This window comes from Erythrolamprus reginae, chromosome 3 (genome assembly GCF_031021105.1).
Source record: "Erythrolamprus reginae isolate rEryReg1 chromosome 3, rEryReg1.hap1, whole genome shotgun sequence".
Taxonomy (NCBI): Eukaryota; Metazoa; Chordata; class Lepidosauria; order Squamata; family Dipsadidae; genus Erythrolamprus; species Erythrolamprus reginae.
The window spans coordinates 42,356,779-42,372,596 of NC_091952.1; the positions used below are offsets into that span (position 1 = coordinate 42,356,779).

Sequence of the window (15,818 nt, forward strand, 5' to 3'; positions counted from 1 at the left end):
CTATATGAACTGATTTAACCATACAGAATATGTAGAGCATAACATAATTATCTTGCTGTTTTACATATTGGAATAAGTGGTTTAGTAAAATAGATGTTTATAACTGTACATTTCATCAAAACTTATTTAGTAATGATTACCATATTTTTCAGAGTATAAGACGGATTTTTTATCTTCAAAAGAGGGTGAAAACCTGGGTGCAACTTGTACAACAAATGTAGTCCCACCTACCTAACCCCACCCTTTGGCCTCTACCTCTCAGCAATTTACCTTCTTGCAGCAAACAATGCAGAGCCTGTTAAGCTAAGCAACTGATTAGCAGCTTCCCAACCCTCACCTGATTTATACTGCAGGAAGCCAAAAGCGAAGCATCAGCTGCAAGAAGGCAAATTGGGAGGGAGAGTCAGAGGCAGACTTTTATATTCTTTTGCTAACCAGTTGTTGAATCTGGATGCAAGGTGGTAAGACAATAACTATAAATGTCTATAGCAGTGATGGTGAACCTTTTTTCCTTTGGGTGCCGAAAGAGCGTATGTGCCTGCTATCGCGCATGCAGGAGTGCCCACGCCCATAATTCAATGCCTGGGGAGGGTGAAAACAGCTTCCCCCACCCCCTGGAGTCCCTCTGGAGACTGCAAATGGCCTGTTTCCCAACTTCTGGTGGGCCCAGTAGGCTTGTGTTTTGCCCTCCCCAGGCTCCAAAGGCTTCCCTGGAGCCAAAGGAGGGTAAAAACGCCCTCTCCCATCCCCCTGGAGGGTCTCTGGAAGCCCAAAATGCCCTCCCAGAGCCTCTGTGTGAGCCAAAAATCAGCTGGCCGGAACATACATGCATGTTGGAGCTGAGCTAGGGCAACAGCTCACATGCCAGCAGATACAGCTCTGCATGCCACCTGTGGCACCTGTGCCATAGCTTTGCCATCACTGGTCTATAGAATGTTCAAATTATTAGACTTATTTTTTTAAAGACTGCTTTATTATTGTTCAAGACAACTTAACAAAATGAAGAAGCTTTTTAAAATAAATGCTTCGTCTGAAGAGACGCAGTGCTATTGTATCTTCTTTTAAATAATAGAGAATAATGTATACTTCCAGAAACCCACATCAATTTTAAAGATCTGTAAAAGTATAATCTGAAATGTCACAGGGTCCTGTTTTAGTATTAAGATAAGGTAGCTGAGTTAAACCCTGACTTAGTCATGTTATGAATAGATCAATTTAAATAATTGGGAGGGGTTAGTGTGACTATATTTAAGAAAACCTTCTGGCATTAATATACTAACATAATGTAGATTTCTCCAATTCTTTGCTATTTCGATGGGTCAGGCACACTTGCACAGAAATATACAGCAAACAGTGTATAACATCTGTGCTGTTTGCTGTTTGCTGTTTGCTATTTGGCAAATTGCTGGGATGCAGAGGCCTTTTTGCCTTGTTTTCCTCCCCCAAAACTAAAATGCGTCTTATATTCTGGTATATCTTATACTCTGAAAAATACAGTATTTAAAATACAGTTTATGAATAATTCTCCCCCACCCTCCTTGCCTTTTGTAAGCTCCTTAAAACCCACCTCTGTCGTCAGGCATGGGGGAATTGAGATATTGAAAACCCACCTCTGTCGTCAGGCATGGAGGAATTGAGATATTGAAAACCCACCTCTGTCGTCAGGCATGGGGGAATTGAGATATTGAAACCCACCTCTGTCGTCAGGCATGGGTGAATTGAGATGCTTCAGTACATTTAGGAATCCATCCATTGTATTAATGTGATCTGTTTAAAGGACCCATCATAGTAAGTTGAGATATAATTTGGCTGTGTCTTTTTATTCAAAATAGGCTGTTGAGGGTTTTTTAACTTGGCTTTATGATTAAGCATGTTAGGTGAGTCTGGCTTCTTTGCTGCCATAGGAGCATGGACTAGAAGATGTAGAGAAACTCTTAAGGAGACCAAGATCAAAAGCAGATGAGAGACTTCGTCTGGTTTTGGAGGAATTTGTTGCTGGATGTAGGTCAGTAAACCTCTATTGTTTTTTTACTGGATGTACGTTTATATGTTTTATCTAAATCCACTCGAGAAATGCAAGTTTCCCAGCGACCGATTAGGTCCCACAGAGTGGGCCTCCTCCGGGTCCCGTCAACTAAACAATGTCGGTTGGCGGGCCCCAGGGGGAGAGCCTTCTCTGTGGCGGCACCGACTCTCTGGAACCAACTCCCCCCGGAGATCAGAACTGCCCCTACTCTTCCTGCCTTCCGTAAACTCCTCAAAACCCACCTTTGCCGTCAGGCATGGGGAAACTAAACATCTTCCCCTGGGCACGTTGAATTTATATATGGTATGCTTCTGTGTGTGTATGTTAGTATAGGGGTTTTTCTTAAATTTATAATATTTTAATTAAATTGGATTATGTATTGGATTGTCTTTTCACTTGTTGTGAGCCGCCCCGAGTTTTCGGAGAGGGGCGGCATACAAATCCAAATAATAAATAAATAAATAAATAAAATAAGTTTGCTACAAAACACTTTACTGTAAAAATGGCACTTCTGACATATTTTATTTTTATTTATCAAACTTGTATGCTTCCCATCTCAACAAATGTGATTCTAGGAGGCTAACAGACATTGAGTAAATGCAATATACAACATTACAACAAAAATAAAGATATTAAATTTAAAAATTTAATCAAAATAAAACTAAACTAAGTAGATTAGTGAGAGAAGGAGCAAAGTGTGGAGGTGGAGTATTTTCTACACCATTAACCATACTGGTATTGCGTTTATCTTCTGAAATATAATTTTATAGGGTCCTTATATATTTTAAATCCACATATTAATTCCACATATTAATTCAGAAGGGAGAAAAATGATATTATTTCAGAACTTTTGTGGGACATTACTAGGTAAAATTGTTCAGAGCTAGATTTTGGACTTAGAAGACATTACCATGCATTTTGAAAAGCTTGTGGGTAGTTCTGGATAAAAGTTTATAATATTGAATGCACAGTGGAGCTCCAGTTTACTTGATACATGGACTTCATACATATCTCTAATTCTGCTGCAATTTACGTCATTTGCATAATAATGCCAATTTGCAAGTGAAAAATGATGTAATGTATACCGTTGGCTCTTTGTCTTATTACACAAAACCTAGCAAATTTATAATAGATTTATTTATTTGTTTGTTTGTTTTGTCAAGTATGTATTGGTGGTATACAAAGATATAATAATATTTATTACATGATACTAGTAAAAGAGAAATGCCTTTATTTTGTTTAAATCAATTTGATTCCTCTTCCTGGACTTGTTTATTTGTCTCCTCATTTTACCACTGCTCTAGAAGATAATTTGGACTGAGAGAGAGCGACTGGCCTAAAGTAACTCAGACAATTTCCATATCCAGGAGAGAACTAGAACACATGATCTCCTGATTTCTAGTCAAGGACCTTAACATTAGATCAAAGTGACTCTTAATTTATCATTTGCATAAAAATGTCATTTCTGTTTGTATTTTATTTAATATACTTTGGAATACAGTGGACATCTGCTGACTTCAACCCATTCATTAAAATGTAATAGCAATGTACAGTGGTACCTCTACTTATAAACTTAATTCGTTCCGTGACCAGTTTCTTAAGTAGAAAAGTTTGTAAGAAGCAGCAATTTTTCCCATAGGAATCAATGTAAAAGCAAATAATGCATGCAATTGGGGAAACCACAGGGAGGGTGGAGGTCCTATTTCCTCCCAGGAGATTCCTAGAGAGGCCCATGGAGCTTCTCTCTGCCTTTTCCAGCCGTTTCCTCCCAGGAGATTCCTAGAGAGGCCCCACGGAGGCGTCTCCTTGACTTTTCCAGTTACAATTTCGGAGGCTTGGGTTTGTAAGTGGAAAATGGTTCTTGAGAAGAGGCAAAAAAATCTTGAACACCCAGTTCTTATCTAGAAAAGTTCGTAAGTAAAGGTGTTCTTAGGTAGAGGTACTACTGTATACTGATTTCTTTTCACTGTGCAGAGTCATAAGTTATGGTGATTTCTAATTATTTGTAAATTTATGCCATGTATGTTCTCATAAATTAAAACTTAACAGCATCTTTAATTTCAGACAGTATTCTCTTAATGTGGACAAAAAACCAATGACTCGTCCAAATAACCTTGATCGATGCCGGATGAAATCTCTTCCACAAAACATTGTAAGTTAGGTAGCTAGACTTTGCTAGTGTTGTAGATCAGCTTGATTTAGTGCTCTGCAGTTATAAGGACACTTTACTTGGATGATACCAGTTAAGAATGCTTGGCTCTATATTTCAGGAATCAACTTTGAATGCTGAATGTGACATTATACATAAAACTCCAGGGGTCTGGTTAGAGTATTGCTTTTCAAAATTTCTGAAAAACAATACAAAGGCCTACAAGGTGAACTTTCTAGATCAATTAAATCCAGTTCCTTTAGACTCTGTATGAAAATATCTTAGTTTTTGTTTGAAAAATTTATTGCAAGGGAGAAAAACTGCATTGACAAATGATATCCAAGTAGTAGTCAGTCACTTAGTCATACATGTAACTTCTATAGCACCAATCAGAATTTATACTAATGAACTCTACCAGGAACTAGAACTACTCTGTAATAAAGCCAGGCATGGAATGAGAATGGGGAAAGAGAATTATCTCTATCCGTGGTATCTGGAAGTGGAGTCCGAAGAGTCAAAATGGTGGCCACAAGTATGTTATTGAAGCCCTAACCTTTTTTTTCCAACTGAATATTATTCATGTTTTCTATATAAGTTGGGAGAGAAAGCTTTTTTTTTCTTTCTTTTTTCTTTTTTACCAACAAACAAACAAACAACATAAAACATTTATACATACCTATATATATACATATTAGTTTACTTAATGATTAATACTTTACAATTCTGTTTTTGTTACTTTATTTTTTCCCCTTTAATATTAATTCACTTTCTTATTTTTTTTTCTATCCAATTATACAGTTTCCCCCACACTTTATAGTAGTCCTTATTTTGTTTATTCTGTAGTTCATAAGTTAATTTACTTAATTTAGCGCAGTCTAACATTTTTCTAATCAACATCTCTTCACTTGGTATCTTTTCTTGTTTCCAAGTTTGTGCGAACACCAATCTTGCTGATGTTAGTATGTGAGTTATTAAATAATAATCTTCTTTGATATGTTGTCCTCTGATTATTCCTAATAGGTACATTTCTGGTTTTGTTTCTAGTTTATATTTTAATATTTCTTCCAGCCAATTTTGAGTTCTGATCCAAAATTTTTTTGCTTCCAGACATAACCACCAAATATGATAGTATGTTCCTATAGCCGTTTTGCATTTCCACAATAGCATGGATGACAAATTTTGGTTATTCTATTCAATTAGATGATTGGGAAAAACTATGGAAAATAAATTATAAGATGACACTGTCTATACCATATAAAGAAAACCTACACAAGATGTTTTACTGATGGCATTATGCCCCAGCACGCTTAGCTAAAATCCACCCAAGAAGCCTTAACCTTTTTTACATGCCTGATATTTAGTTCAAAAAGAGGATGAAAACTCAGTCCGATTCTCTACATTGATAAATATATGATTAACTGAAAACATTATTCCTGATATTAACAAAACAGTGTAGTTAAAAGTTAATATTCTAATTGCTGACTTATTTTATCACATATGATTACAATGAATTCTTCCTGAACTTTCATTGAGCAGTCGGTATGCATAAAACAAATAATTCATGCCTCAATTATTTATTTGGCTCTGGATCAGTTTATTATTTATTATTTCTATGCTGTCCAATCCCTTAGTTCCTGTATGTGAAAATATATTTTTATTGGCAATATTCTATGGTGAAACCTATCCAGTTATGAAGAATTATGCTTTTTTTCTGGCATGGGGGCTGCCTTAAAAAATATGCTACATCTGTGGCAGACAAAATCTACACCGATTTGCAGTCAGGGATTGCTTGATTGCTTGTTTTGTGGGGAAACATTGAAATTGTAGGCTTTTTTTCAACAAAGGGGCAAGGAAAATCTTTGAGCAATATATTCAAAGTGTTTAAAGTTCTCTTAATAAAATAATTTCCAAGTTTTTTTAAAAAAATGTATTGCTATGCTTTTCATTTTTGAAGTTATCCTGATCCTTTAATGCTGTTGCCTATCTTTAGACCTTTCCTTTGTGGATTAATTTAGCATAATACAACATCTTTAAAACAACATCTTTCTTGCATTCAGATACTCTATGCAAAACAGGGACTCCGCATAAGGAAACGACTGACTAGGCTCAACATCAAGGAGAAAGTAAATGAGACAAAGATAATTCTGTCAAAGTTGCGCTTCCTGGCTAAAGAGGTACGTAATTACAGACAGCTGAGAGTTCTGTTGCTGTAAAGAAGAGGGGTAATTTCCTAGAATATGATGGTGTAAGGAAAAATACCCAGAAGACCAGGAATAACAAAAGCAAAAACTTTATTTTGAACAAAATATAAACAGAACAAACCAATATGTATATTGAGACCAGAAAAACCATGGAAAAAGATCATGTGTTTCTAAGATAACTACTGTAATCTGTACATTATATAGCATTTTTATACATTTTCCGCTCCCATATCCTCCCATATTCCACACCCCTAATTTACTCCCATATTGGAGTAATTCCTTAATGATTCAACACTTTCACTGAACATGTTTCTCCACAACTACTTGGAACTTCCCAGATTTCCTTCATTAATGATATTCATACCTTTATTGGTCCTACACTTACCACATAATTTCCACAGCTCCTGTTCATTCTTTCTAAAGGTCATTTGCACATGGGCCTGTGATACACTTCCATATTTGTAGAGGAACAGATTTTCTCCTTTTGTAGGAACAGAGCTCTTGTTTTTTTACAGAAACAGGGTTGTTTGAGGTAATTAGGACACAGGGCCTTATGATTTTTCTTATAGATGGAATTGTCACATTTACATTTAGAAAGAGTGAATTCAAATACTCCTTATGGTACAGTTTTACACATCACTAGGCATCTGGTTGGCCTTATCAGGGTTTGAAATTACCGTACTTCAAGTATAGCTCCCAGTACTTTTTAGAAATCTTTTCCCCCCACATTATTGCCTACTACAATGCAACGAATCCTACAACTTTTCTTTCCATTGTCTCTTTTTCTAGAAAAACTTATTTAAAGTATTTAGAAGTCTACTGTCTCTGTGAATATACAAAGAATAACTTGCACAATAAACTTTCTTGCTAATTTCAAAAAATGAAAAACTTTTGTACTGTATTTTGTCATCTTCAGCCTCAATGTACTATCCCTGATGTCCTCATCTGGATGTTTTGCAACAACAAGCGTGTTGCCTATTCAAGGATCCCTGCACAGAATATCCTATATGCAGTGGTAGAAGAAGAAAAAGGCAAGGACTGTGCAAAAATCCAAACTGTCTTTCTAAAGGTAGACATTATTTATTTCATCATTAGCTGATGAACTAATCGTTATTCACTATTACAAAGAGCAGAACTAATAAACAAATCAAAATAATATCTTTATTACAGTCTTTAAGCAGTTGTCCAGTAGAAATAGTTTAAGTCAGAAATAGTTTTAAAATAGTTTAATTTAAGAATACATTATTAGGGAAAAACAAGGAGACAATAAAACGAAAGAACATCTTAACCGTCTTTGTATAATTGTATGACTTGATGAAGATATTTGACCACTGGATTTGTTAGTGTATGGTTAGCATCCCTTAAGAAGTAATAAATGTAACATGTATCATTATAACTTTCAAAATTAGAGATAATTGGGAAGATCAGAGCACAGCTTGGACCATCATAAAAAAGGCATCTTATGAAAACATGAGTAATTAAAGCTTAGGGTGATGAATGTAAATTTTATTTATTTATTTATTTATTTACTTACTTACTTACTTACTTACTTACTTATTTAATAATTTACTTATTTACTTATTTATTTATTTATTTATTTACTTATTTACTTGTTTACTTGTTCACTTGTTTGTTTGTTTGTCAAACAAGTATAGTATTAAAGAAAGAAACAGGATAAATAGTGACTCTTAATCAAGCAATATCAATATTGTTTGGGCTTAAAGGTTCCAGGGTCACGCCCGGAAGAGATCTTTGCAAAACTCGAAATCTATATGTGGCTTGGGATAACAAAGTATGTGAAGAACAGTACTGCAGAACTTCCAGAAGAACTCAAACCCATCTTTGACAAGACACAGAAACCTTCAAGCATTCGAAAATATTTCCCACCCCTCCAACTCAACAGAGATGGTGAATTATTACTTGGGGAACTCTGGTAGTAGAATAGAAATAGAATTCAGATGACTTTTTTCCTAGTACAAATACTCAGAGACATTATTGATTTGTTCATCATTTTAGCCATAATGACAATATTCGACTTTGGTCTATTGTGTGCTAATATCATGTGAATTAGGCTGTTATAACCTGCCCAACTAAACATGGTCTATGGAATCTAATATTCAGTTTTACAACTGCTTGGGGACATCTCCACTAAATGTATAATTTTGGCTCTGAGAGCAGTATTTCCCAAATGTGCTCTCTGCTGTGTTTATGCGTAGTCACTTTGTAAGAATTATTTTTTCTGAAAACTTGCTCAACGGAAAGTTCATTATATTGCACTGGAATCTGTTGAATGATTCAACTACACCCAATACAGATGACACTGCCTAGCTGACCTGGGTTAGTCTAAAAAAGCTAAGCAGGGTTCTATGTGATTAATATTTGGATAGAAGAATACCAAGGAATAGCTGTAAACTAGAATAGAAAATCTAAAATATATTCTGTGAGAATGCACAGAATCATATAGTTTTCATTTAATGGTCATCATTGAGAGAGGTGACCTGAAATTCTCAAAGACAGCTATAATCAATCTGTGAATATCATATTACTGTGGAAAATCTCTTTCTCTCTCTCTTTTAGACTTCAGCTACTTTCAGCTTCGAGCCCATTTGTATCAGGCAAGGGGAATTCTTCCTGCTGATGAAAATGGCCTTTCAGATCCATTTGCAAGAGTGGTGTTTTCAACACAGTGCCACTCTACAATGGTAAGAATATTTACAGAAATAGCAAGTGATGCTAGAGGTGCAGTAAACACTATAATGGCAACCTCCCCCGCCCCCCAAATGTCTGTCTTCTGGCCAAATATTTAAATTTAAAAATATTTAAAACATCCACAGTAACTCCCTGGTTTCTGACATTCTTTTACTCATACATTAGTTGCAGGGACATCCATGGGGGTAAGGCAGAGTTGTCCAAAATGTCAAGATGGCAGCTATGACGATGTGATTGATGCCCCACTCCTTTTTTATGTGCTTTCTTGATTTTTTAAAAAATTCCTCTATAGGTATCCCTATTCCAAAGCTAAATGAATTTCTGCTCCTTATACTTATTAATATACATCCTTAGTCTTCAGTTTATCAAATTGCGGTTATGCTCCTTCTCCCATTTTTTTTTCTCCTGGAGTTGGGCTGAGAAATCATGATTGATTCCAAATCACCCAGTGACTATTTCTTCTTTGATCAAACAGCTAGCATTTTTGACTCACTTGAATTGGCAGGTAGCCCAGAGATAAGAAGTTCCTTCTAATAAACTCATTAGTTCCACATCCAACTCCAATTATCCATCACTTACAGTATACAGTTGACTTCCGCACTGACTCATCACAAGACTAACCCTTATATAGCCATAAGACGTAGCTAATTGTTCTATAGAGATATTCATGCATAGATCTTTTCCTGTTCAGCCATTCCTGCCTGCTAATACCTCTGCGCACTCTTGCATCAAGAATAGAATACAATAGAACAGAACAGAACAGAATTCTTTATTGGCCAAGTTTGATTGGAAACACAAGGAATTTGTCTTTGGGGCATATACTGTCAGTGCACATAAAAGAAAAGATACATTTGTCAAGAATCATGAGATACAACACTTAATGATTGTCACAGGGGTCAAATAAGCAATGAAGTAACAATCAATATTAATAAAAATCTTAAGGATACAAGCAACAAGTTACAGACATACAGTCATAAGTGGGAGGAAATGGGTGATAGGAATGATGAGAAAAAACTACTAGTAATAGTAGTGCAAACTTAGTAAATAGTTTGACAGTGTTGAGGAAATTATTTGTTTAGCAGAGTGATGGCATTCAGGAAAAACTGTTCTTGTGTCTAGTTGTCTTACTGTGCAGTGCTCTGCAGCGACGTTTTGACGGTAGGAGTTGAAACACTTTATGTCCGGGATGCGAGGGGTCAGTAAATATTTTCAGAGCCCTCTTTTAGACTCTTTTGGCTCTTCCTCTTCTCCTGAGTCACTCATGGGCACCTCTGGAGATTCAATAGACCCTGGTTGGCTTTCAGCCTCTGACTCCACATCCTCTCTGACCTTCTCACTATCAGACTCAGGTGCCAAGTACACTGGCCTAGGATACCAAAACACACGCATATCCCGATCTTCAGAATCTGTGATCAGCTGAGCGGGATGTGGATGGGCCACAACAAGTTTATGACATGCCGTACCTCTGTTAGAAAAGTCTCAAATGATTAGACGAGTTCACACTGGAGAAAATTATCCATAAGATATCTTTCCTGTTGCATGTATTTTTCTTTTGCCTTCTTAAAATGTGGTACTAACTTGAGTAGAGTTTAAGTTGGAAGAACTTAGGGAAAGACTGGGAAGGAATGAAGGAGAAGAGCCTTTTATACTAGAAAAGTTAACACAGCCTAGATGTGAGAAGTGGGGGAAGGAAATGTTCCAGAGAGAGTTACCTTAAATAATTCACTGTAAATCTGGCTGGGAATTTAGTCTCAGTTTTCAAGATTATCTTTTTACTATTTACTCCTACTAGCATCCTACGTGTTTTTGAAACCCACGTGATTCTTGCTTGTTTAGTTTGGCAGCTGTTGCAGGACTTAATATTTCCTCTCCAAACTATTTCACATTTCACTTTCCCTGCTCAGTTCAGACCTTTTTTACTAAAAGAGAGGTAGATGTTTTTTTTCCCCTTCAGGCAGAAGTAAGTCAATTGGGAATGAACATTAGTGGAGAAAAAACAGAGAGTGAAGAAAAGGCTGTGCTCTTCTTTGCCACTGCTTAAACTTAGGACATTTCCATATGTGATGTTATATATAGAGCGCTGGTGAGACCACATTTGGAATACTGTGTTCAGTTCTGGAGACCTCACGTACAAAAAGATATTGACAAAATTGAACGGGTCCAAAGATGGGCTACAAGAATGGTGGAAGGTCTTAAGCATAAAACGTACCAGGAAAGACTTCATGAACTCAATCTGTATAGTCTGGAGGACAGAAGGAAAAGGGGGGACATGATCGAAACATTTAAATATGTCAAAAGGTTAAATAAGGTTCAGGAGGGAAGTGTTTTTAATAGGAAAGTGAACACAAGAACAAGGGGACACAATCTGAAGTTAGTTGGGGGGAAAGATCAAAAGCAACATGAGAAAATATTATTTTACTGAAAGAGTAGTAGATCCTTGAAACAAACTTCCAGCAGACGTGGTTGGTAAATCCACAGTAACTGAATTTAACTGAATTTAAACATGCCTGGGATAAACATATATCCATCCTAAGATAAAAATACAGGAAATAGTATAAGGGCAGACTGGATGGATCATGAGGTCTTTTTCTGCCACCAGTCTTCTATGTTTCTATGTTTGCATCACTTCAAAATCAGCTCTCAATCCATGCAATCCAAATTAGCCACATCTTCAGCAGCTGAGCCAACTTATTTTCAGATCAACTGTATTGTATCTGGATTGCACTGAAAATGATTTCTTTTAAAAACACTGAAATTCTGCTGAGTTTGTGGGCAAGACATTTTCACATTAGGGGCAATATTTCTGCCCCCAGATCCAGTACCTAGGTTGCCCTCTACTCCATTCTCATAGAATTTCAGCTACTAGGCTCCGAAGGTCTTTTAAATATAGGTTAGAGAACTTAGGTTTTGCAATTTACAATGCTGAAATAGTCTATTATTTCTTTTTTTCTTTCTTTTTTTATATTTAATAAATTAAAGGCATGGGTGGAAGGCAAGGGATTAAATCAATGCATTTTTGGGACTCTGCTATTGACTTAGATCTGAAGGAGCAATAAGCTATTCTTAGTGATTCTAGGTTGAAACCTATGAAGACAATCACTGATGACCTTCAACTCTTTGAAGATTTACAGAGCAGAAATATTTATTTATTAATTGGATTTACAGTGGTACCTCTACTTAAGAACTTAATTCATTCCGTGACCAGGTTCTTAAGTAGAAAAGTTTGTAAGTAGAAGCAATTTTTCCCATAGGAATCAATGTAAAAGCAAATAATGCGTGCAAACCCATTAGGAAAGAAATAAAAGCTTGGAATTTGGGTGGGAGGAGGAGGAGGAAGAAGAGGAGGAGGACAATCACTGCCGAAGGAAGAAGGTGAGGTGAGGGAAATCAAAATATCCAAAACTTTAAGGCTTAAAAAAAAAAGAGGGATTCTGAGGCGGCGAAGAGTAGCACACGCCTCCCATACATACAGTGCAAGGCTGCCTCCCATACACTGCACCAGAGAGAGAAACCCAGGCACGCAAGAGGGGGGAACTTCCTGCTCCTTTGACTGAAAGGCAGCTGCTGTTACTACCTGCTTCCTCTTCCTTCCCATGCTGATGGGCTCCCCTCTCCTCTCGCTTGCTTGCTTTGTAGCCGGCACCTTTCCTTCAGTGTGGTGACTCCTCAGTTTGGCTGAAGCCAAGTTGATTCAGCCGAGACTTTCCGCGCCCAGAAGCTCCGGGAGGCAACAAAATGCTTTGTTCGCTCTGGACTGCCAAAACCTCCTTAAACACCACTGAAAGGCTCCTGTGGCAGAAAAGCCCAAGATGGCTAGGATTAAAGGGGGAATGGCAGGAAACTGGGCGGGCCTTTGTGCCGCTCTCAAATTTTCTGGGAAATTTTTCCTGGCTTGGGTTCTTAAGTAGAAAAGGGTTCTTAAGAAGGGGCAAAAAAAATCTTGAATACCCAGTTCTTATCTAGAAAAGTTCTTAAGTAGAGGCGTTCTTAAGTAGAGGTACCAATGTATATGAAAGTATCACTACTGTGGTGTAAATGTTCCCTCATAGCTGCTTCAGATTACTTCCAATTCTAAAACAAAATGCTGGAGATAAGACATACTGTTTATAATTTTATATTTTATTATATCTAAATTAGTTTTAAATAGTTATGGGGAGAATCAGTGTCATTGGCTGGCAATATCTAAAGTTGGCAGGCAGTTCCTTTATTTTCATCTGGAGTATGGTCCATCAACTGATTATCTCTACTTTTTCAGATAAGATACAGTTTCACTCATACTGTATGAAAAGCTATTTATTTGTTATTATTCCAGACTGAACTTAGCATAGTACCAAAATAGAGTGTATGTCTGGACAATTGTGCAATTGGGTGAAAAACAGCACTCTTCAGCTCCATTTTGTCACTGTCAATAACTTCAATATTTGTTAATTCAGGTATTGGAAGAAACACTAAGCCCAATGTGGAATGAATTACTTCTGTATGATCAGCTTGTAATCGATGGAAAGAAAGAGGACTTGAAGACAGAGACTCCAGTAGCTATTGTCAATATTTTTGACTACAATAAATTTGTAAGAATGTTTTTTTCTTTCTAAACCTTTAAATATGCTTTTTAATTGCTGAAAGGAGATTCCAAAGCAGGGAACATTTTTCAAAAGTTTACAATTAATTAAAGCAATATTTCAATTGAAAAACATGATTAAAGAACATTAGACAACAATATTGAACTGGCTCAGAAAGCCTACCACCAGCAGTTTGATGAAGTACCTGGATGATCAGACTTGTCTTAAACTCATGCCAAGAGTTTAGAAGATTCATTGGCAATCGTGTCTGGAAACCTCATAACCTGAGTGGTTGTGTTGGGAATATTTTTTTTCTTGAGCTACCTCATAATTGTTGGCCAACTGTAGGGAGCAGTGCTCATCTCCATTTCAAGACCATTGAGCCAGTGCTGTCAAAAGACATTTCCCCAATCATTTGTCTAGCATGACTTCATGGAGTGCAGTTACCTTCCCACCAAAGTAGTACCTATTTATTTACTTGCATTTGCATGTTTTCAAACTACTAAATTGGCAGGAGCTGGGGCAAAAACGAGAGCTCATCCTGTCTTGTGGCACTTGGGTCTCGAACCTGGCCTGCTGGCTTTCCAGACTACAAGCCTAGTGTCTTAACTGCTGACCCAGTGCACTGCCCCTGGGCTGCTATCTAGTCACTCATCAAAATTACGTTTCAAAAACAATTTGGAATTGGTGCACCTCTCTGCGACTGTTTAAATGAGCAGAACTTCTTGCTGGGTTCCTATAGAAGCCTGAAAAGAAGTTGCAAGTGCTGTAAGAGTTGTTTTTAGAATGGAATAGTTAAAGCAACAGCAATTTTTGCTAGGGTTATGTTCAGTTACAAGAATATTCTATATCTGTGTTTCTCAATCATAAGATGTGCAAACTTCAGTTCCCAGGCTGGCTAGGGGATTCTGGGAGTTGAAATCCACATGCCTTAAAGTTGTTGAAACTGAAAAAAACCCCAGTTCTTCATGAAATTTATAAGCCAAGGCATTTAGGAGGAAGGAATCTGATACTGTTAGGAATAGGATACTGTTGTCTGAGTAAAACTCCCTTGCATCTTTTGAATGATCCCCAAATAATGTGGATTTGTAATACTGATTTGATGTTGGCTTTTTTCTATAGGGTTCACCAGAGTTCCTTGGTCGAGCCTTTGTTACCCCACAGGTGAAGTTGGTGGATGAGCCTTATAGCAAACCTTCTCTCCAATTTTTTGATATTTATAAGGGTCATAAATCAGCTGGGGAATTAATTGCTGTATTTGAGCTGATTGAACTGGATTATAGTGGTTACTTAGAGGTAAGTATTTGCATTGTCATCACCTGATTTGTAGATATTGATTTCCTTAGCAAACGTTGGACACAATAAACAAAATCCAATTACTTTGTGCATTTTTAAAATCCAATCAACCATTTTATATGCATTTTGATTTAGTGGACAACATTCCTACTCATTAGTCCATTAAATCTAGAATTTGGTAAACCTGGACATATGAATATGTTGAAAATATCCCTGCTGCATAACATTTAGCATAACGAGTAGACCTACATCTATCATGTTTTTTTTAATAGGATAGATTTTCATTTTATTTATTTATTATTTATTATTTAGATTTGTACGCCGCCCCTTTGTAGCAGAATACAAGCTGTGCTGTGGTCAAGGCCTTTTAGGGGACGCCGTGATTAAGATTTTTAAGCTAGATCATAATCTACAATCTGTAAAATAACTCAAATAGTGAGTGAATATAAGTTAACATGCAGTAACTTGCATTTATTTTTCTTTCTTAGACACAACCAGTGTCCCAATAGGAAATATTTCTGGTTAAGAAAGAATCAATTCCAGAAATATCATATGATAGTTCCATTTTTGAAAGATAACAATTGATTTGATATCAATTATCATATAAATACCATGCTTCAATGACTGAATTTCTTACTAATAAAATACATATGAGATTATTTTATACCAATACAATTTTATGACTCTTCTCTAAGAAAAGAGAGATTTTTTAAAAATTGTTTTGAACTTTATTTATTTTCTAGCCAGCAGTTCCTAATGATGTAGACCCCAAAGAGCCAGAATATTTGGGGGATCCCCGTTGCGGACGATTCATTATTCCTGAAGGAATCCGTCCAATCCTTAAAGAATTTCGCATAGAGGTAAAAATATTCTCTAAA

At 36.5% G+C, this 15,818-nt stretch overlaps 1 protein-coding gene across 1 annotated transcript in view; it reads left to right on the top strand.

Annotated features, from left to right (window-relative positions):
* The window catches only part of LOC139163796 (fer-1-like protein 4), a 79,869-nt gene that overhangs the window by 36,905 nt on the left and 27,146 nt on the right, over positions 1 to 15,818 (top strand). The window contains exons 19-27 of the mRNA XM_070744960.1: positions 1,905 to 2,005; positions 4,091 to 4,178; positions 6,233 to 6,349; positions 7,293 to 7,445; positions 8,101 to 8,284; positions 8,954 to 9,078; positions 13,519 to 13,653; positions 14,767 to 14,940; positions 15,684 to 15,800. Coding sequence (XP_070601061.1) covers positions 1,905 to 2,005; positions 4,091 to 4,178; positions 6,233 to 6,349; positions 7,293 to 7,445; positions 8,101 to 8,284; positions 8,954 to 9,078; positions 13,519 to 13,653; positions 14,767 to 14,940; positions 15,684 to 15,800 — 1,194 coding nt within the window. The remainder of the gene's footprint in view (positions 1 to 1,904; positions 2,006 to 4,090; positions 4,179 to 6,232; positions 6,350 to 7,292; positions 7,446 to 8,100; positions 8,285 to 8,953; positions 9,079 to 13,518; positions 13,654 to 14,766; positions 14,941 to 15,683; positions 15,801 to 15,818) is intronic.